This window comes from Arvicola amphibius, chromosome 6, assembly GCF_903992535.2.
Source record: "Arvicola amphibius chromosome 6, mArvAmp1.2, whole genome shotgun sequence".
Taxonomy (NCBI): Eukaryota; Metazoa; Chordata; class Mammalia; order Rodentia; family Cricetidae; genus Arvicola; species Arvicola amphibius.
The window spans coordinates 14643636-14667413 of NC_052052.2; the positions used below are offsets into that span (position 1 = coordinate 14643636).

At 41.5% G+C, this 23778-nt stretch overlaps 1 protein-coding gene across 1 annotated transcript in view; it reads right to left on the reverse strand.

Annotated features, from left to right (window-relative positions):
- Eif4g3 (eukaryotic translation initiation factor 4 gamma 3) overlaps positions 1–23778 on the reverse strand; it is a 239637-nt gene that overhangs the window by 85559 nt on the left and 130300 nt on the right. Inside the window, 3 exon segments of the mRNA XM_042055219.1 lie at positions 2129–2938; positions 8549–8657; positions 22503–22625. Coding sequence (XP_041911153.1) covers positions 2129–2938; positions 8549–8657; positions 22503–22625 — 1042 coding nt within the window.

Below are 23778 nucleotides of genomic sequence, written 5' to 3' on the forward strand. Positions count from 1 at the left end.
TTAGAAGGTGTGGAGACCACACTGGAATCCTGGTCAGGAACATCTGTGTGAGTTAGAAGCCAGCTGAGCTACACAGTGTTTTCCGCAACACCCTGGAATATAGTTTAAGGTATCAGCCAAGTATCTGTAAAAAGAGTCAAAAAAAAAAAAAGTATTGTCTCCATGAGACTATGCCTAACCACTTCTTGTTTTGTTTTCTTTGAGGCAAGGCCTTGGTTCTTGCTATGGAGTAGCCCTGACTGACCTAGAACTTGCTATGTGGCCCAAGATGGGGGCTCTGACTTGCAACACCTCCTTGTGTTGGTCTCCTGACTGCTGGCCTTACAAGCATGCATCACCACATTGGCTTCTATCCAGCATTAAAGATTTAAAGGACATGAAGTAACCCTGAATTTTCTTTCATAATTCCTATTCTTGTACAAGAACTAAAGTTTTTAAAGTTACTAAGAAAACAATGACAAAAGATGTACACTAAAGGAAACAAGTTTGTGTTTTAAAACCCTTAGAAAGTGCTGTGGCTTCTGTGCAGGGTGAAGACAGCAGTGGAAAGCTGGGCATCATTTAAAGGCAGGGAAATTATATCAGACTGTCTGGAAGAAGGTATGTTAGCAATGTATCCGTGGCAGGAGGATCAGGAGTTTAAAGTCATCATCAGTTACACAATAAGTCTGAGGGCAGTTTGGGCTTCATGAGACACTGTCTCAAAAAGCCAAAAGCCAGCATAAAGATTCCCAAGACCACAAAGGAATACCCAATTAGCAAAGGGTCTGATAATCAAGTTCAATCTGGCTACTCTCTGACACATGTAATTCTCTCTGGAACATATAAATTCTCACTTTATATGGGCAGTCATTCTTTAACCCCAATTATGCAGAACTGCAGCATCCTGATGCACCCAGGACCCCCACCTGGAACATTGCAACGAAGTAAGTACAAGGTCTACTTTTACCAAGTTTATCTATTAAACAGTCAGGACAAACCAAGTGACACCTGACTTTTCGGCACTGGGAATTGCTGATATTTAAAAGAAGTGCCTATCAACCACAGGGCATACTCATTGCCCATATGAACCCAATGTTCTAATGAAAGTGGTTCTACTGCCGAGTGCACAGAGCACAAACCACACAGCCTAGGGCAGTGCTGCAGAGGATGATTGTGCACTTAGACATTCTGAGCTGCCACTGCACAGTGAAGTGGGAAGTGCCAGGGAACCTTTGGTGCTTGATAAAAATTTCAGGCTGGAGAAATGTCTCAGTGGTAAGGAGGACTGGCTGCACCTACACGGCAGTTCACAACCATCTGTAACTCGTTGACATCATCTCATCACACGCATGCACGTGTTACACATACATACATGCAGGCAAACCTTATAAAGTAATCTTAACATTTTTTAATTGATAAAAATGAAATCCAATCATCAGACCTAGGTAAGAGTTGGTGAAGACTGTAAGAGTTTCAGAATACAAAAGAATATAGAAAAACTTGAAGGTAAGACAGGAGTGGTATATAGTCCTGATAGGCCAGAAGTCACTTTGTAGAGAGGGTAGCCTCAAGTTCGAGGGTGACCGGACCCTCCTGCCCCATTCCCGAGTGCTAGGAGTACAGGTATACACTATCACTCAAAGCCAGTGGAACTTAGAAAAGAAAAAGTGAAAGATTCAAGTATCTAACGAACAGAGCTGCTTTCTTCGTCCCGAGCAGCTGTAACCTGTGATGTCCTGAGGGCTCTTTCCCTCCACAGCTCTTCACGGCAGACATTTAGTTGTGAACCGGTCGAGATGACGGGATTGGGAGCTACAGACCACGCTGGTTCCCATGCCAGCTTCACAGTAACAGAACGAAACTCTGAGGAGATGAGCTCAACACCAACTCAACACGTACAGAGACAAATACCTTGGAGGCAATTAGTGTATTTGGGAATTCACATTTACATTTTTAGACAATGGAGTAACTCTTTTGCAGGCTGTACTAAAAAACAAGCACACCACTGAAGAAATCAGACTAGGAATTTCTGCATTCATTCGATGTTTCTGGAAGTCAAGGAAAGTAGCCAATTAAAAAATAACTCCATCATTGCCACTTCTTCATGGTCAGCAAGCATAAAATCATTAAGGGCAGAACGACTTACCTGGGGCAGGGCTCCTTCTTGAATTTAAGTTCTGAGAATCCACAATCTCTTCTGTTTTCCCAACTACTTTTGCCTCCGTTTTGTTCAGAGTCTCATTTCCATCCTCGCCAAGGCAAGTTCTTACACTCTCTCCCTCTTCAGCGACTCTCTGGACCACAGTGGCAGCAACAGGAGAACGAGCAGAGCAGGCAGAAATGACAGGAGTGCAAGGAGGAGAAGTTGGGGGAGTTGGAGGAGCTGGTGAAAAGGAAGGCAGCATGGAAGGGGTAACAGGAGTTGGGGTACACTCCACTTTCATTTCTTCCTGGGGATATTGCAGAATCTCCAATTCAAGAGTCAATGGCAGCACTTCCTGTTTTACCATGTCCACAATGCTTTCCTTGGCTGGCAATTTTTCACCAACTCCATTCATTTCATTAATTAGATTAGTACTAGAAATCAGCTCAATATTGTGAGGTGCTACACTACAGGGGTTCTTGCATATATCTCTGTCATCTATTAGTGAAGGGGCTGATGTAGCTGTGCAAGATGTGGGACTGAGTACAGGAAGTGCATCTTCTTTTGAGGGAGGGTGTTCACATTTGTCCTGGAGAACAGTAGTGAATAGTGGCTGGTTGCTCAGGGCAGCAGAAGTGGGGGAAGGAAGCGGAGGAAGGGTGGCAGGTGATGAAATCCGAGGAGGCTCTGGGGTAGGCCCTCCTGCAGTAGTCTCAGGCACTTGGCCTGCTTGCTCTTTCTTCTCCCCACTAAGGACAAGCCGAAGGACTGTGGAAGGAGACTGGAACACTGGATCTGGTTTTGGTTTTTCTTCTGAGGAAAAAGAAATAAAGAATTTTAAGAATAACTTTAAATCACAGACGACATAGTACCACCTTAGACCAAGTTCACGGGCAGCAAAACAGAGACTAAAATATTAGACTCCAAAAATACTGTCCTGTTTGTTTCTAGCCACACTTACTAGTGCTTCGTCTCCAGGTCACATGACACTTATTTTCAAGGAAGAGAGGAAATCAGGTCCCCAAATGATGAGTCACAAATGAGCACACAGGGAAGTCTCATGAAAACTAAAGTACAATCTTTACCATTGTGACACAGTCTTACTTGAGTACCCTGTGCTCATAATCCTCTTGCCTATGAAATGCTGGGATTACAGGCATGTGCCACAATATCCAGCCAAGTTCAACCACCTTTTACAGTAAAACTTTTATCTCTTCTATATTTTATTCCCTGTGGCTATTAAAAGCACAAAACTTTAATTTAAATTTAAATTTAAAGACAAATAATTAGAAACTTGTTATAAACTCCATTTTAATGACCAATAACATCAAGCACCTGAACATGGAAGATAGTTTCAAAACTCACTTCCATTTCTCAAAACAGCTTCTAACCAAAAGAACAGAGGTGTGGAAACAGAATCAATTGTTTAAGTAAGCAGTTCCAAAGAACCAAAGAGAACCAAAGTTAATGATCACATAAATCAATCTGAGAAAAAGAACACTGGATATCTCTATGTGGGAAATATTATGGAAAAAACAATCTGTGTACAGATAAAAGTAAGATCAAGAAAGTAGGAAATGAAAATCATAAAGGTACCACAAGTAAAACAAAAGAGTGCTAACCAACGTGACTTATCTCATTCCAAGGGAATGACTTGAGAATCAAAGGGAGAGCTGCTCTCTGACATTGCTGAGTGGGCTTCCTTAAACTTCCAGCTCTCTTCTAAGAGAAGGCTAGGAGACTTTCCTTTCAATGCTTGTATCCCAAACATGACTACATGGCATTGATGTCTGTGAATGAAACCATGGCTACCCATATCAAAATGGAACATAAGACCAAGCTAAGGTCAATGCATTCACAGCTTTGGAATTCACTTAAGTGACGGGCATGGAAGCTAAGGCATCTATAAGAGTCAGCGTTTTCTCATAATTGTAAAGTAAGAGCAGTAAGTGCTCACTGTCGAATCTCTCAGATTAAGCTGTCAGGGCAGAAACCAAAAATACATGAGAACCATAAGCATTCATTATATATGTGTGTGCTCTCTGTGCATCTTGTTTAACAGATATACATTTATTACAGCCCTGAGTAACTCCTATTTTGTGATTGCTAAAAAGGTGCCATGGTCGTTTATTAGGAAGAGACCAAGAATGGCAAGCATCCTCCACCTGAGGGACAGACCTGTCCTGAATGCTAACAGAGCCCAACAGAGCTAACAGCTGGGTAAGTGCATACAGTTTCTGAATACAGAGGGAATGTCTCCAAAAATCATTTCGACTGACTGTAGAGACTGTTGTACCCTTGTTTCAACACACCTGACTAAAGGAAGCATCTCCCTCAGGAAACAGAAAGTGCCCTAGCTATGTGTACTGTGAGAGAGAAACACTGATAAATACCTTAATGCATTTAATAGTTTTTCTCTTTAGAAACAAATGCAAACTATTGTTTATCTTTATAAAATGCTAAACAAAAGGGAAATAGTACATCTGTCTGTAACATTTGACTTGTTAGCCATTCAGCTGCTCATGTAAAAGAATTCTGAGAGACCAGATTACTAATGGCTATTGGCATTTATTAAGCACCTAGCAGAAACTGAGTTAAACCGCCTGCATACATTGTTCTTCATTTCTTAAAAGCACCTTCCAGGATAGAGACAACTCTTTGACTAGCAAATAGTTTAAGTTTGATTTGAAAAGCCCACATTTTTCCAAGCAGGGTGGAAAGGCTCATGAAAAATAAAAGCAGTTAGATGGCTCAAGCAGGAGGGACATTCTGTTACCCAGTGCAAACCCTCAGTAATGGCATGTTCACTGGTGAGACGAAAGCCACCCGTGGGTACAGCACACAGCCAGGTCAGGGAGAAGAGTGACTATGCAGTCCCCTGTGCAGCCCCAAGCCTGGGACCTCGTGTGCAGAAAAGGTCGGCCTCCGAGGCAGAGATCTGCCTGCTTCTGCCCAAAGCGGTGTGTCCACACACTGGACTGACAACTCTTTTAAGTAAATGAGTGCATTCCTCCATACTTCCTTCTCCTAGAAAGAATTATAGTTTGAAAAGCATTGGGGAGTTGGGAGGACCTTGGTCTTAGCATAGAGTGGGGAACCCTGATGGCTCCTTGGCCTTGAGAGGGAGGGAGGGGAGGTATGAGTGGAGAGGAGGGGAGGGAAGGGGGAGAAGGAGGGGAGGGAAGGGGGAGGAGGAGGGGAGGGAGGGGGGAGGAGGAGGGAAGGAGATGGAAATTTTTAAATATAAAAAAAATAAACCATGAGAAAAAAAAAAAAGTATAATCACCAGGTCGTGGTGGCACACGCCTTTATTAATTCCAGCACTTGGGAGGCAGAGGCAGGCTGGATCTCTGTGACTTTCAGGGCAGTCTCAAACATTTGCCAATCCACCCATATCTATATCATGTCAGATCAAAGAGCTTTTATTTAATTTAATTCAAATTTCCTCTAAGCAAACAAAACAAAGAAAAACAAAACACAAAACCTGAGGGGATTCTACATCTTTCCTTCTTGAAAATGTCAAAAAACATGTATTTTTTTTAAAACTTAGCATTCCTTTTCCTTGAACAACTACACGTAATGCTGATTCTAGAAAGGTCCAGATGATCATCATTCAGCGTGCTGAGGATGGTTTATAACTGAGCACAGCTGTGGACGAAATAAGCATCATCATTATTTATGCCCCTGCAATGCTTAAACATGCACGGGCAGCCCGTTTCTGGAGGTTCTCCACTTGTTCCACATTCTTTTTTTTTATGCTATCTATACGGTGTTTTTTGGGCCTTCCTCTTTATCTTATCCTGTGCACTCCTCCAAGCAGTGCAATCTTCACCTCAAGCGCCGTTGGAGTTCCTTCCTTCTATAGATGGAGATGTTACTTAATGTCATCATTGCATAGCCTATCTCCATGTGATGCCTAGAATCCCCAAGACATGCCATCTCAAGCACATTCAGGTGCTGTCTGAGGAGCGTTTCTTTGTCCAGGTTTCGGAGTTGTAAAGAAGGCAGCTCAAGACAAGTGTCTCATATTCTTGTAATTTTGTTGTTCTTATGTCTCTTGCTGACCAAACCTTTTCTAGTGCCTGGAATGCAGCCCTCCCTACCCCTAACCGTCTCTTAACATTTGAAATAGTTTCCTCCCAGATAGACAAAGCTGACTGTTTGCTTGAGGTTCTGATTCTTTATTACAATGTTAAAATCCTTGCGTGCCCTTCCCATGTAGGTTGTATCTCAATCTTCTCAATGTTTACTTTCATACAAGGTTTTAACTTACTTCCACTACTCTATTTACCTTGGCCTGCAGCTTATTTGGACTTTCAGCAAATAGAGCTGTATCGTCAGAGAAATGTGAGTTATTGATTTGCACATCTGTCTCCTCATTCTCTTGGGCTATTATTAATTCCTGCTATTATTATTTCCAGGAATATATTAAAGCGAATCCCTGCAACACTCCTACGATTGTCTTAAACTGATCACTTGGTTCTCCAGACTTTGATGGATGCAAAGGTATCTTTATAGGCATTTTCTAGTATTCTTATAATTGTCTCTGGGTACCTATAGAATCTCATTGCTTCCCAAAGTCCTTTCCTCCAAATGCTACCAAACACTTTCCTGAAGTCGAAGTATGCAAGGAAGATGTATTTAACAGACTTGTGCATGGAATGCTTAATTTGGCCAGCATAATTCTAAAAAGAATAGATTACATTTGTATGAGAGTGCACTAAAATTTTAAAGAAAATCTCCTAAAAAGTAACTGCTACTAAGTGTAAAAAAAAAAAAAATCAAGCAAGATATCTGCTTCCAGTGTTTTGCAGCCAGCTGCGGCAGCACACAGCTACAAAATCCCAGCACCCTAGAGGCAGCAGGACCACAGTCTGACATCAGTTTGGATTATATCTCGTTCCCAAACAATCTGAGCTTCAAACAGACCCTGTCTCAAGTTTTTGAGACAAAAAAATAGTTTCCCCCGACTAACAACAGCCTATGCTAAAATTCAGCATCAAGCTCCCACGAGCCTTATATAGTTCTGCCAGTGATATATGCGACAGCCTTCCGAAGCATGCCACCTAAGAGTTTATTTCTTATCTTTTGGGTTAAAATCTTAAGAAAATTTTAATGGCACTTGTCAATACTCATGGGCGTGTGCTGTGTCTTGTATTTCACATTATCTTTTCATCTTGTTGACAAACTCTGAACTGGAGAGGTGCCTATCCTAGCACTCAGAAGCCTGAGGCAGGAGACTCAGGGTTTAAAGGCAGCTTGCACTACAGAGCAAGTTCTAGGCTAGCCCAAGCTACAGTGTGAAGACTACTTAAATAAACCCACCAACAAACGGGAAAAAAAAAAACACCACAAATTAGATCAATTTAAAAGTCCACTTTTCAAACTTTTGTGTAATTAATTTGTGAAACAAACCCTCTTTTAAAAAATGGAATCATGCTAAAATTAAAAATATTTGTTGAAATATTTCTTTTTTTTTAAGATTTATTTATTTATTATGTATACACTGTTCTGCCTGTATATATGCCTGTATTCCAGAAGAGGGCACCAGATCTCATTACAAATGTTTGTAAGTTACCATGTGGTTGCTGGGAATTGAACTCAAGTCCTGTGGAAGAGCAACCAGTGCTCTTAACCTCTAGCTCCTGTTAAAATATTTTTATCTTAAGGACCATCCCAAGCATCTTTTAAACAATTATGTTTTAAAAAAAAAATCAAAGGTACAGCTAAAATCTATTTCTCAGGAAGGAGAAGACTGCACTTTCTAGACAAAATTTTCTTTAACGTTCATGTTTCTATCCCAAAAAGTATTATATCTGTTCTTAACAAACAGCTGGCAGCTCCTGCTTATAGCGCCACAGTAGGGTTCCTGCATCAGCAACAATGGCTATCATTTACCAAGCAGGTGGGAGTTTTACCCACCAGTGAAGAAAGTGGAAAATGCAGGTGAGAGGCTTCAGCAGGACATCACAGCTGCCTGTGTCTGCTTCCAGAGCTCCAACTGCTTATTCTCTAATTGGGTCTGGTGCCCTAGAGATATGTTATCTTCTATAAGAAATAGCAACATCCCCTAAAAATGGTGAAAATATGAACCTGTGCTATTCTTGTAAAGTAATATATATATATAGAGAGAGAGATATGCTTTAAATAATCTCCCCACACAAACTTTGTTTTTTTTTTTTTTTTTTTTTTAAAGCAAACCACAGTTGAATGCAGATAAGCATTTACTAACACACAGATACCAAGAGCAAGGCAGGTGAAACGTAAGATCCTTTCCCCTAGTTTCCTAGAAATATAGTTTCCATCTTAGATTTGGTACTGAGCAGGCATCTGAGTAATTCTCAGGTATCTGATAGAATACCGAGATCAATATACTTAATAAAAGAGACTAAAGATAAAGGGAGGAAACAGTCATACACAAACCTTGCTTCTGGTCGCTAGCTGCAGTGACAGGGGTGCTGGCAGCAAGATGAGCGCTCTCCACAGTCCCATATACCACAGGGCTGTGCTCGGGGACCTGGCTGGGCAGCTGCTGGGATTTGAAGTACAAAAAAGGGTGATAATGAGCGCGTGAACATAAAAACCAGCAACATGGAACTCAAGCAAGGAGGGGAGACACAGAGAGGAAGAGGTCACAAAATTAAAAGAAAAACAGGGTGGGGAGGTAACACAGGGCAATTAAATAAAAGCAAGGGCAAGAAGGGCAGAGGCGGCAGGGAGGGGAGGAAAAGAGATGATTACTATTAACCACAGCAAGAGCAGACAGCACAGGCATCCACACATCCACTCCAGGGTTCCTTTCAAGCACTCGCTGACTTCTAGTAGTAATGGCTGCCAATGGAACAGGATGCCACAGTGAAACAGATCTTAATGGCCTCCCAGACTAAAAGTTTTGGTAAGCTTCACTTCATCTGCCCAAAGCAGGGCAAACCGAGACCATGAAGACTTTTAAACCCAGTAACTCGAACAACGTGGAAAAGGTCACGAATACTATCAATACCACTGAGGCAGCTCAAGGCACTTCCACCTTCGCAATAGCCGCAGCTTTGGAGATGCTTCAAAGATCTGAAACCCAAGTAAAGTCTCTGGCTTCTCAGGATGATGAGATACTCTCATTTTGCACTAGGCCATTCTCTGGGACTAAAAAACGCCTATCAAAATTGGAGCAAGCAAGTCGAGGAAGCTACAGTCATTGTGCAACTTAGAGGGAACAGACACATTTATCTGTACCCCATTGGGGCCTGAGGGTCACACGAAAGCCACAAAAGAAAGCAGTGTCTCTCCTTGGAGAGCTAAGGCCCATTTCTGACAGCTCAGTATCATGTACTGAATTCTACAAGGACGACCACAGAAGCCCCGCACTGCTCTATGTGAGAAGGGAGCAGTGCGGGTGATTAAGATAGGAGGATGTTTAAGGCAACAGGAACACTCAAATGTGAGGGCTAGTAAAAAATATTTTCAGTTCAATGTCTGCCTTAAGCTTTCTAAAGGAACTATAAATGGAAAACATTGTTTAAAATAGGTAACAAATGATGATACTGTCTACATACAGCTATATGTGCAAGGGGAAAACATAAGGAGATGATGCTACAATTTTGCACATGTATTAGATCATGAAAGTGTTCACACTGCACAATTATTTATCAATGAGGGCTACAAAAATTATATTGAAAGATAAAGTCACTATTTTTATTTTGAACTAAAGAGAAACAAATGCCAACTACCACAATTGTCCGGAATTGTTATTTTCAGGGAAAACATGTGTTAAATAAGAAATTAGGAAGGCCTCAAAACCAAAACTAAAAATGTTGATTTTGTTCAATTCTATGGGCTAAAAGCAGATAAGGAGAAAAGGAAAGACAACAAGTTATTTAGTGCTTATTAAGCAACTTACTACAAAGAGAAGAAAGTTTTGCACAATGTGTCCCACTACTTCAACTGCCCTGAAGATCAGGAACTAAAACCCAACTTAACAAAATAGGAGTAAACAGCTCAAGACAGTGAACAATAAATCTCTCTAGCACAAAGAACTCTGTGACTAAGGACTTTAAAACAGTATGAATGGAGCAACTACTATTCACTAATTGGAAACAAACTCTTGGTATATTGCCGAGGTTGGTTCTAAAGTCCTGAACTCAGGCAGTCCACGTCTCAACTTCCAGATAGGTGTATATACACTCTCATTGTGCCATAGCATCCCAGGTCTCCAGCATGGGCAAGCATGCTAACCCCTAACAGATCTAGAAACAAGCATCCTAAGAAAGGAAGATAGAGAAACTAAAGTTGTCTGTCACATAAACATAAAGACCTGATTACTTGTGTAAAGCCTGGATGTGGGGGCATACACCTGTAACCTCAGGGGAAGAGGGTGGCAAGGTAGAGGAAACAAGATCTCAGGAGTCTGGCTAAATGGTTCAGTGACAGACTAAGCCACCAAACAATGAGGTGGAGGAAGACATCTTACAAGGTTCAATCCTCAAAGCCCATGTAATAAAAGCACTAGAAAGCATTCTTATAATCTCAGGTGGTGATGATGGGAGGGGCTGGTGCCACTGGTGGATAGTTCAAAGTTCACTGACTGTTCAGCCTTACCTAATCCATGAGCTACAGGTACAATGAAACCATGTTTCAAAACAAATTAAAATAAAAATAAAATAAGAGAACTCGGGCATGGCAGCACATGCCTTAATTAATCCCAGCATTTAGGAGGCAGAGGCAGATGGATCTCTGTGAGTTTGAGGCTAGGCTGATCTATAGAGCTAGTTCCAGGACATCTAAGACTGTTGTTACACAGAAACAAAAAAAAAAAACAACAACAAAAGGTGGATAGTGAAGCAAATGCTATACAAATACCCAACCACTTTCTTGTTGGGTTTAAGATCCATTCCGTAAGATGGAACCCATACCTGAAACTGCTAAAGTAGCCAAGAACCTGAGACTAGAGAGACCATAGGTCCTTTGGGAATATCTACTACTATACTACTATTCTACTAAACAAGCAATCAAAACTGACTCCTAATAACATACACTGCTATACTCATGATGGGTGCCTTCACTCAGCCCTCATCAGAGAAGCTGCTTTTTGTAGCAGATAGTAAATGGCATTCCTGAGACCCTACAACTGGACCATGTGCAGAGAGTGAGAGATTTTAGAGCACTAACCCTAAAAGGGATGTCCTTCATCAATCCCCTTCTCCCTCAGGGCTTAGGGGATCTTATGTGAAATATTGTAGGAGCAAACTCCAAGGAAGACTCATGTCCAGGAGCAGTTGACCAACACAATGGATTTTATTTGCAGGCAGGCAGGTTTTTTGTTTCAATATTTTTGTCGTTGTTGTGTGTGTGTGTGTGTGTGTGTGTGTGTGTGTGTCTGCAGAGAAAGAGAGCGAAAGTGAGCACACAAGCACTCAAGAGCACATGAAAGAAGTTGGTGGAAAGGGAAAAGAAAAGATGGGGTTGAGGGAGGGGAAAGAAGATGATAAAAATATATGAAAAAATTAACAAAATAAAAAAGTAGACTGATTAAGAGAAGATACCTAACGCTGTCCTCAGATCTATACACACTCACATAATGGCAACTTGAACAATTATGTACAATATATGCATTAATAAATACCACACACACTTAGGTGCACATATGCACACTGATGAGCACACAACTGAGATGACATCTTGAGTTAGCTAAGTACTTCTGCTAACTTCTACCCACTGGGAAGGTGTAAACCCACAACCTTTGAGGACATGCTGCTGATGGTTCACTGTGTAATGAAGATCCACTAAAGGGTCTATGCTACCTTAAACTTGAACATTTCATACCTGGTAATATTATGAAAATGACAATATTAACGTAGCATATGCTTTTAAACTCATTCTTCATTAGTTTTAATCTAGCATAATCTCAATTGAATCACCATGAGCCTAACAGAGGATTCCTCTATCTTCCCAAACCATAAATAATCATAAACTGCTTCACCTAACAAGTCATAAAAATCAGAAGTACATAAATACGGAGACACTAATATAAGCATCTGGACCCATGTAAAGAAACTGAGTTCCACCAAGAATCCACTTATGCATTCATAGGACCCCCAGCCACTGACTTCAGGCCCATTCCCTATCAGTGGGAATGATAACGTCAGAAAGGATGACTTGGATGAACATATGAACAAGAAAGATGCTAGGAAGTCACAGGTACAGATCAGGGCTAAGGCAACAAATCTCTCCGCATTGTTTCAATGGTTTACAATCTGTGCCAATGCTAAATTCTATCATGCTAAACCTTGCTAAGATCCATGTTGTCACGAATAAGAGGAAACACACAGTGACACACACAGTGAAAGGGGAGTTTAAACGAGGGCAGTAGACAAACTTCCAATAACACAGGAAATGACTGTTTTCTAACTTCTGGCTAAGATGATTACTCTTAACAAGAATTTAAGAGTCTACGATTAAACTTCGGGACCGAGGAGCAAATACTAGAAGGCCTGGGCCCAAATATCGGAGGAATTCACTCCTGAAAAGCAGGTTAAGCCAGGTATAGGCTCAGTCTATATATATAATCCAGCACTGAACAGATGCTGAGATAGGAGGCTTACCACAAATTCAAGCATCCCAGCACTGTAAATCTTGTCTCACAAAGCAAACAGACAATGACGACAAAAGCATCTAATTATTTCCTTGCTAGACAAAGCAAGTAGCCAACAAGGCAGCATATAGCTGCCCTGTACCCCATTGGGAGGCTGAACAAGAGACCTACAGGTGTGAGGCCAGACCTGGGCTGTGTGAGAATCTGCTTCAGAAAAGGAAAATAAAAGGCAACAGAAATCCGAAACTGTTCTCAATATTTCTTTGCACAATTGAGTTCTTTATATTACAGTCCACTGTTTCTGCCCCGAAAGGGTAACTGCTCTCAGTATTCAGGCAGAGGGTCAGCACGTGAGGCACAGGGTGCAATGGCCAGGTCTGGACTTCACCATAATAATGAAAGATATACATTTTGAAATAGTTGGGGCAGAAGAAATCCAGAAAAAAACCCAACACTTCAATATGTGAAAATATGGGTTGGTGCCCATGAATCCCTGCACTGGAGCAGACATTTGGTGTCACATATGGCTGCTTCTCTGCTGAAATGCTCCAACCTACAGCACCAGAGACAATGCAGCAAGATTAGTTTTAATCTAGAATAATCTCAATTCAATCACCATGAGCCTATGACACTACCAGCCCATGGCAGAAAACATTTGCCCACCCTATTACTAATAATAATATAATAATAAGACTTCCAATAATTATGTACAAATAAGCAATAAATATAGGGCATTTCTGCCAAAATCAAATACCACTTCAATGTCACATATTCGATCTTTTCCAGATTTACCTGGTTTTACTAAAAGCCCATTCAGTAACTTTAGAATAAACCTCATATAAAATGTCTCACATATTTGACATATATAGATCAAAAAAATAAATATATATAGACTTCACTGAGAAACATCCAAGTCAAATAACAAAATAAGAGCACATTTAATGATGAAATTCTTCCATGAGGAAGAAAATATGCTTCTTCCATAAGTGAGACAGAATTGCCCACAATTACACAGCTGTGTTCACTAGGTACAAAACACTGGGAACCTATGCAGAACTAAGACTAATGCTCCACAAATTTATGTACCCACTATTTGGTCAAAGGAAATAAATACCAAGATAAAAAGCACAAAAACAATCACCAGAATTCACCTAGCTATCAAGGTGATACTGGAGGACCAAACAGTATAAAGAGAACACAATCAGGTCTGTATGAGAAGCCACATCTGGAGATGGAATGTGAGGCTGAGAGGGAGGGTGAAGGAGAATGGGGAGTGTTGGGACGCCTACAGGAGAAAGTGCAGGAAGAGGAATTCCAGGCAGAAGGGAAGTTCATATGGGTGAACAGTCAGTTTATACAGGACTAAGAGGAAAACCGCAAGTGCTAGCAAGCTAGCAGAAGGAGGCAGGCCAGTCAGAACACAAGAGGAGGACCTACAAGCTATACCTGGGGTTTAGGTTTTGATCTCCATGGTAACGAGAAAGAAAGGAATGGACTTTTACCATCAATGTGACACAATGCAGAATTCTGATTTAAAAACTAACTCCAGTTCCAGGACAGCCAGGACTGTAATAGAAAAACCCAACCAACCAACCAACCAACCAACCAACCAACCAACCAACCAACCAACCAAAAGCCCGAACTCTAAGGGCTCAGCTGTTACAATACTCTGTTGTTCCCAGGGCCGACATGGTGGCTAACAAGTGCTGTGGGACAATAATCTTTTTATCCTGTCACTTGTATTATTTTTAATAAAAAGCTGATTGGCCAGTAGCCATGCAGGAAGTATAGGCGTGGCAACGAGAATTATGGGAAGAAGAAAGGAAGCCAGACACAGAGCAAGCAAGATGTGATTGCCTCACCAAAAAAGAGGCTAACACAGACAAGAATTATGATATAATTCTAATACACGTTAGAAGAGTTAATAAGTAGCCTGAGCTAATAGGCCAATCGGTTTATAATTAATGTAGGCCTCTGTATGTTTATTTGGGACTAAACGGATGTGGGACCTGGTGGGACAGAAACCTCGGTCAACACAGTCTGTAACTTCAGTCCCAGGGAATCTGGTGTCTTCTTTTGGCTTCCACAGGCAACAAGCATGTAAGTTCATACATGCAGGCAACCCACTCACACATATAAAATAAATATTTAGAATTTTAAAAGAAAAAATTAATTCTGACTACTGATGGTGGGGCAACTGGAGGGAAGAGTAAGCAGGCCACATACATAAAGTTAAAACTGCCCTGTGAAGGAAGCATTATAGGTGGTGCTGAGGGCTCGGGGAGTTTTACCAAAATAGAGGAAAGAGCTTGACAGGCCTTAGCCATTGAATACATACAATATGCTAGGAGGGATCACTCTATGAAGGCATAAGGTGAGGAGGAAGACAGTAAGATTTGGTTTCAGCTATGTATGAAGGTTTAATCTCAAAATGCTATGGTACACCACATTATAGAGACTAAGTACAAAGGTGGCCAAGTGTCATAGTCAGGGTTTCTTTTGCTGTGAAGAGACACCATGACCACAGCAACTCTTAAAAACAAAAACTTTTTTGTTGGTTTTTGTTGTTGTTGTTTTGGTTTCTGTTTGTTTATTTGTTTGTGTTTTGTTTTGTTTTTCAAGACAGGGTTTCTCTGTATAACAGCCCTAGCTGACCTAGAACTAGCTCTGTAGACCAGACTGGCCTCGAATTCATAGAGTCGCCTGCTGGGATTAAGAGAGTGTGCCACTACCACCCAGCTAAAAGGAAAACATTTAATCGAGGTGTGTAGCTTACTGTTTCAGAGGTCTAGCTCATTATCATGGTGGTACATAGGCAGATAGGGTGTTAAAGAAGCAACTGCTACAAGTTAATATGCAGGTCACAGGAAATAGACTGTCTCACTGGACATGCCTTGAGCTTATATAAGACCTCAAAGCCCATCTTCACAATGACACACTTCCTCCAACAAGACCGAATCTATTCAAAAAAGACTATATCTCCTAATAGTGCCACTCTCTTTGGGGGCCATTTACCAAGGAATCCAGATCTCTTAAGAATGGCCATGATGCAGTATGGAATGGTACACGCAATCACTTCCTAACCTGGGAGTGGCTCCAGTGACTACCGACAGCAGCAAAGCAGTGACAGGAGGCTAATTCTCAGCAGAGCTAGACAACTGAGGACTGCAATACATGACAATACCTGTGGCAATCTTAGAGAGGACGGGGGATTGGGGTCGTCAGAGCAAAGCCCCAAAACACAAACCAGTAGGAAAACCGTAGACTGCCCAGTGTAATTGTCAAACCCCTTTTAAATCCTAGCACTCAGGTGGCAAAGTATCTCTGTGAGTTCAATGCCAGCCACAGCAACACAGACCCAGGCTTAAACAAACTAACCCAAAACAAGAAATGTTAAAACATTTGAGACTACAAACATTCAAAAGCTTCTATGTATCAAAAAGGGCCATTAATAAAGGCAGAAGGAGACTATGAGACAGGAGAAACATATCATTGTTGTAGTTCCTGTCTGTGAAGTTTGCTGCTGGAAACGTAATTGCCAACCAACAGTGTAGTGGGTGGGGCAGGATTTGGTCATTATGTCATCAGGGCTCCCAAACGTATTCAAGTGTGAAGAGTGGGACTATTAGGGTCCACTGGGTGTGGTAGCAATTGCCCTTAGTCCTAATCCTTATCTAAGTTTAGGGCCAGGCTGGTTTACACAGGGAATTCTAGGCCAGAGAGGGCCTCATAATGAGATCCTGCCTCCTCCTAAAATAAAAAAAACAAAACAAAAAACAAAGAAAACCCAGCAAACTGTTGAGTAATATTAGTTTAAGATGTGTGATATTTATTTATGCTGTGGGGTACTTGTTTAATGATGTAAAGATGTGCTGTGTTCTTTTATGCTGCATTTGTTTAACTCTGTGCAGCTGTGTTACTTTGCCTGTCTAAAACACCTGATTGGTCTAATAAAGAGCTGAACTGTCAATAGCAAGGCAGGTGAAAGGCTGGCAGGCAGAAAGAATAAGTAGGAGGAGAAATCCAGTCTCAGAAAAAAAAGTATGTGGAGCAACAAAAGGAGGAGAGGATGATGTCAGGGGCCAGCTACCCAACCATGGAGTAAGAAGGAAAGAAAGATATATAGATATAAAAGATAAGAAGCCCATAGGCCAAAACATTGTTAAGACAAATGGGATAATTTAAGATAGAAAAGCTGTTTTAAAAAAAAGGCCTAGAATTACCAAGGTTTTAAAAAGAATAAGTCGCCATATAAGGAGCTGGGTGGCAGGCCCCCAAAGAACAAAAAAAAAACCAACCAACCATCCAACCAAACAAACAAACAAAAAAACCTACAGAAAATAAACTAGTAGGTTTGTTATAAATGAAAACACTCCCTTCAGGACTGCTAGTCCTCACTCTTACTGTTTGGATGGAACGTCAGACTTACCCCTGCATGATCCTGGAAGCCCTGTTCTCTCTCCTTCTCAGCCCCCTCTCCCAACCTCACCTGCTCAGTCTCTCTGAACAAAGAAAAGGCACAAAAAAAAAAAAAAAAAAAAAAAAAAAAAAAAAAAAACCTAGTTCTGCACTCTTGGCAGATATTACAGTCTCATTCCCTGAAGCTGCCAGCCATCCAAGTCCCTGCCTAAGCACAATCAGCTTTTGATCATATTTGAGCATAAGCTCAGCTTGTGGTTGACATATCATCACCCCTCACCTACAATCTATACAACTTTCCCACTCTGGCCTCAGAGCTCAACTTCTCTGGCCTCGAACTCTGGGACTGGAGAACCCGCACAGGAGTTGCTTTGCTCAATATACCTGTTGTTACACTTTTTCAGTTTGGCTTGACTGGCTCACTGCACACACGTGGCACCACTGCAGACCTGCTTTTTACAGCTACAATTCCACAGTCCAGAGGGCATGTAAGGTGAAGCCTCACACTCTAAAAACAAAGGCTAACTCAGAATCTGATGAACTACAGTTTACGTAAGTAGGAAAACAGAATCTAACGAGACGAACAGTTTATGTAACCAGCCAAAAGCATGCTTCCTCACAGCAGTAAGGAACTGCAGAAGTGGCCTCAAGTCAGTGGAATTTCCTGGTTGCTTTAAAAACAAAACAAAACAAACTAACAAAAAAGAACCAGGAAAATCTAAGTTGTATTTTTAAAATTAGATATTTTACCAAGAACAGACCAAGTGAAAGTCATTTCTTGGGTGCACTTCACTCTAAACAACTGAACAGTTTAACAAGCAACAGGCCCTGTTCACCATAACATCATTTAAACACAAAAAAAATGCATGTCAGCTTAGTCCCCAAGGTTTGCCAAGTTATCGAACAGTACCGTACTTAACTCAAGGGCTGACACTACCATATTAAAGGGAAGAACAATGTGGTTCAACGTCATAGCTGCTATTTTACTGCAGCCACCATTAAAAACCACGACAATATGCTTCCCAGAAGAGAGTGGCCAGTTTACTGCGCCAAAGACATGGACGACACAACTAAAAGTTAAGACAGGCCGGGCGGTGGTGGCGCACGCCTTTAATCCCAGCACGCGGAAGGCAGAGGCAGGCGGATCTCCAGGAGTTCAAAGCCAGCGTGGTCTAAAGCAAGACTCCAAAGCAACAGAGAAATCCTACCTCAAAAAAGCTAAGACAAGACTTCTTAAATTGTTCTGCCTCCAAGCTGTACATGCGGGAGCTTCGCTCCTCACTGTAGTTTATGCAAACATCCACAGCAGTGACTTAAGTCTCCAACCCAATGAGGAAACAACTGACTGCTAAAGCATAAAATAACTCAGCAATAAGTGCTCCCAGAGAGGCCTGCAGAGTAGTTCTGTAAGGGACAACTAGCCTGCTGGCTTTGGCAATTTCCCAAAATACAGAAGAGGATTTCCCCTTTAAGCAATCAAGTTTCCAACCTTTTCCTGACCATGTTCTTTGGTATAAGACCCTTTCCCAAGTTTTAGCTTTGCTTTACTCTAAGGGTGATCCTAAAAGGGATGAGAAGAGGGGAAGGAGGGATGGAGGGTGAGAGGGAATAAGAATAAGAGCATTTTTTAAAAATGTATTTTGGGGCTGGAGAATTGGTTTAGCACTTAAGAGCATGTGTTGCTATTACAGAGAACCCAGGTTCAATCCTAGCACCCACATGGCTTTGCAATGACAGCACATGCAGCTGTGTCCAGAGAGGTGATGAGAGCCAACTGCCATGGTGCACCGGCTAGATGCAAAGGAGGATTAAAGCTCTGTTACGGTTTCTTGCAGATACGTGTACACGTCTGCCATGCTGTGCTCAGGGGCCTGGGCAGAAGATGCTATCAGTCCGAGGCCAGTCAGGGCTACATAACAAGACCTTACTTCAGAAGAGATCAAGAAAACGAGTTAGTCACTCTTTGTAGTAAGAGCTGTCAGTTTCAACACAGCTGGGCAGACAAGCCTTATGTCAGCAGTGATCATTTGGAACACTCCATGGATTCCTTAAAAAAAAGTAAAAAATAAAAAATTACAGTTACAGATGCTTGCCCCAGCTTCTGAAAACATAGCCCACCAGGTCGGCTGCAGCTGTCAAGCTTGTGTCAGCACAGTCCTTGATGGATTCCAGATGACCCTGTAGCCATTTCCATCTGGAACACAAGGGGAAGCACTTCACTTGCTGGCCTAGCAAGAAAGGCTGTTGTAACTTGATATTAAGGAGGCAAGACTGTGATTAGAATAGACATAAACCTTTGTTTGCATGTAAAGTGAATTGTGATCGACTCAGAACACCTCTCCTATGGCTCCACAAGAAGGCTGTTCAGGCCCAAGTACTGAGTCTGGTGATGTGACGAAGTCCACTAAAAAGGCTTCAGAAGTTGCACTTTGCCTACTTTGGGCTGTATGGGATGAACTTATAAGGAAAAAAAAAGAGCAAGGTGACGTCAATGGCAGAGAATGTCAGCAGGAATATCACTGAGAGATGGAGAGGTGGGAGGTTATACAGCACAAGAGGCAAGGTAGTTCGTTGGCTGCTTGGCAGCCAAAGAAAAGACAGCTGAATGGTTCAAGAATAGACAGTACAAAAGAAGGTGAAAGGAAGATGGCAAGGGAGGACAGAACAAGACTGAAGGATAAAGACTGCTGAGGGACCACAGGGATACAAACTGTGGAGATTGGTCACTGGAAAGAGTTCCAGAAAGCTCTTGTACCTAAGAGCTGCAACACTGCTGTTAAACACTAAGGGATCCTGACTGACCAGACTTACACAAGAGCTACAGCACTGGCTGCATCATGGACACAGTAATCCCATCTTCTTAGACCTACATAAAGACTGTTAACACTAGAGGTGCCACCTGACTCTTACACACCCAGAACCAGCTCACCTACAACAATTTCACCTGCCACAGAGCAAAGGACCCTAACCAGAAACAAAAGAGGGTATATTGTGAAACAAAAAAAGACTCTTGGCACTGCACCATGACACAGAGGGCTGTCCCCACAACAGGTTTTAAACCGAAAGTCATTCAAGATGGAGCTGAAGGCTGGTGTGTTAGGGCACGCTTTTATCCCAAATCTCGGCAAACAACAAAGGCAGGCAGCTCTTTTTGAGTTCAAGGTCAGCCTGGTGTGCACAGGGAGTTTCAGGAACAACTAGAGCTAAATAATGAAACAGTATCTCAGAGAAAAGGAAAAAAAGAAAAAAAAGGAGGGAGGTAAAAGAGAAAGAGGTGACCTGGAAATGTGTCTGACTTGCAGATGTCTGATTCTCTAGGCCCAAGGCTGAGGGCTTGTCACTGTCTTCCTGGTAAGAGAATTCAGTGTTAACATCAGAACCTACAGCCTCAAGGAAAAGAGCAGACCAGCGTCTGATAGTCAGTGTTTCTTCTCATAGTTAATACTTTTTAGCCAAAGCAGAACAAGGTCAAGCCCTGTGCACAACTTTCTATGACTTCCCAAAATGAAGCCGAGAGCTGTTGATTTTCTATGAAGAAAAATATACATATTTAAAAACAAACTCCAATGCATACACAAAGACAAAATTTAAATGTATGCATTCAAATGTGTGTCACTTAATAAAAGACACTCATGCAACATAGAAGAGACAATACTCAAAAAGAAGCTCTTCCATTGTGGTCAATGCCCTGTGTCTCTCTCTACCTGTTACAAATGTAGTCAATGGTTTCAGGATATATACACTGACAACCAACACTTGTGTTCATGTCCATGATCTCAGAAAAGGGGAAGGACGGAAGATGGGCTGGAAAAGCATAGGATCACACTTGCAAGATTAAAAGACAGGAACATGTTGAATAGAGATGGACCAAAAGCACTCAATGAGTTAGGTTCCTACACCCACGTCAGCATGTACTCCAGCTCCAGGAGATACTACCTGCTGGCCCCGAAGGGCACACATACATGAGTCAGAAATTTACAAAACCACCACACAAAATAAAAAATATATCTTAAAAAAAAAAAACTAAACAAAAAACCACCGGGCAGGACCTACCAAGGACTGAAATGCAAAAAGATATAGAATTTAAGAGACAGTCACAGATGTTGAGCAACTACACACCCTACTTTAACTGATGTTTGAAAACACACTCAAATGTAATGTCCTGATCAATCAATTGTAAACTTTCTATAGTGTTAAAACACAGGTTGTCCATGTAGGTCATTTCAAATTAGAAATTCTCCCTATTGCAAATTCAGATCTAGAGAAGAAACCATATTCTTATTATTCAGATTTCAAGAAGGACAATTTTAAAAAAGAAGTTCTTTACAATCTTGAACTCTCTTAATCTAGGTGGCCACATATTCTTCGCTTCTCTGTAATGGGGGACTGAGACAAACCATCATTCAGAGAGCAATCATTTCCAGGTGAAATATACCATTACACAACAGAGCTATTCAAAACTAACTCAAGTCTATGGGTTTATAAGGGTTCTAAATCAAACTAGAACTCAGTGGCCTCAATATTTAAGTGTACGTCTTCCATATACTTCTGTGACAATAATCAAGTCGATGGGTCGCTATTCTGACGTGTCTTCTGTATTACCTATTTGTACACTAGTTCTGGGGACTCAACTTCCAACCACAGAGAAAAGCAAACCATACACCCTTAACAGCTGCTTCTGTCTGTTGGACTCTAGGCGACCGAGAAAACTGGAAAGTCACCCAGCAAATAAATAAAGTTTCAAATTTAGGAAACCAATTTTATTTTTAATTACAAGTTACAGTTGCGAAAAAACTAGCTCCCCCTGGGATGCTAGGATTCCTTCCAAGACCATAGACACATTCTTCACCAGTCCCAACAAAATGTATATACAGTTCCTGGAAATAAGCAGAGGTGATACACTCCACACAAGAAGCTCATCTGTACAGTATTCACAGTAAAAAAACGCCTGTGATCGATCCATCCAAACTTGCTCTAACATAGGCAGTCATCTGAAGCATCGCAGTCTACTAAAATGCTTCAATTCTCAATGTCATCATGCCATTCCACAGCATTTCCTAAGGCTCTAGAGGGAACTCATAAAATGCTCATCCAATGAGGTGGTTTCCACACGAACACAGCTCCTCTGGATATCATGCAATAGGTCCCTAGGAATAGCGGCAGCAACTGTGCTCTGAATGTGAAGTCAATACACAGAAACATCACCAATAATGTCTTAAAGCAACTTGGAAAGAGAAACATGTCTGTCTTAGCAATATTCAAGCTATGAGACAACCAACGTTAAGTGGGAAGTACAGAAAGTGACCACTGGAAAAGAGCGCCAGTAGAGGTTAGTGAACCGGTGCCCATCCCCACCATACTCACTCTGCTTACCTGAGGAGGAGTGGGTGTGGATGTGGGTCTTCCTATAGGTGGAGTAGGATTTCTGCTGCCACCTCCAGACATAATCTCCTCTGTTATGTCTTTACCTCCCTGATTTGGATCTCGAATTCTTATCTACAAAGTTAAATAAAATGTTAAGTATAAATCTAGGTGTTTATGTACGAGATTTAGATGATGAACCAAAGGTACACAGGGAGATAACTATTAAATTTGTTGATCTCCACAGTGGATTAAACTTCAATCACAAAACTATATAGGGTCATCTCAACACAAATGTAGGCAACAAGCTGTAATACGAACTAAATATAAAAAGAACTAAAAGCAAGGAAAGTAGGACTGAGCTGACTGAATTTCTAGGTCAAAATCTACACTTGTATAAGACTGCCAAATGCATTGATTCTACTTATAGTTTTTAATATAAAGGAGAGCCAGAGATAGTTTAAGAATAACAAAGTGTCTGAATAGGTTTTAAATCTTCTAAATGGTCCTCTGAAGCTCACTAACAAAATACATACATTTACTAAGATTTAGGAGTAGGATTTCACCTGCCCAGAACTTTGTATACTTTTATAAAGGCGCTGACTGCAGAGTGCTCTGTAAAAAATGTGCACTTCTGTGAAGATGCTGGCTGCAGCGTGCATGTACACTATGTGCATTCCTGTAAGGATGCTGGCTGTAGCGTGCATGTACACTAGTGCACTCCTGTGAGGATGCTGGGCTGCATGTACTCCTGTAAAGATACTGGCTACAGCGTGCTCTGTACACTATGTGCACTCTTGTGAGGATGCTGGCTGCAGCATGCATGTAGACTATGTACATTCCTGTAAGGATGCTGACTGTACTGTTGCTTTTTTCGAGTAAATGCCCAGACACATCATTCAAGCCAATAGGGAACAGAACAGATCAATATTATCCTAAATTTTTACAGTTAAATTATCAAAGAACCTCTACGAAGGACAAGGCAGATCTAAATGTACTGACAGGATCTTCTAAGCTAGAGTGGAACACAAACACAGTGAGCGCGAGCGTCCTGTGAATTTTCAATGGCTCTCCATGCTTATGGATGTCAAAGAGGATGGTGCTGTAATGAGAGTGGAGTACCTGGGTCCAGGACCTCGGAGCTGGGACAGTGGGGTAGGAAGTAGGTTCTCTTCTGAAGTGTATTACCTGCACAACTTGGTAAGGTAACTAATTGCTTGAAAACTTCATAGAATTCACTATCAAAAAACTTTAGAATATCTGGAAGGCTATAGGGACATAGGTGTCA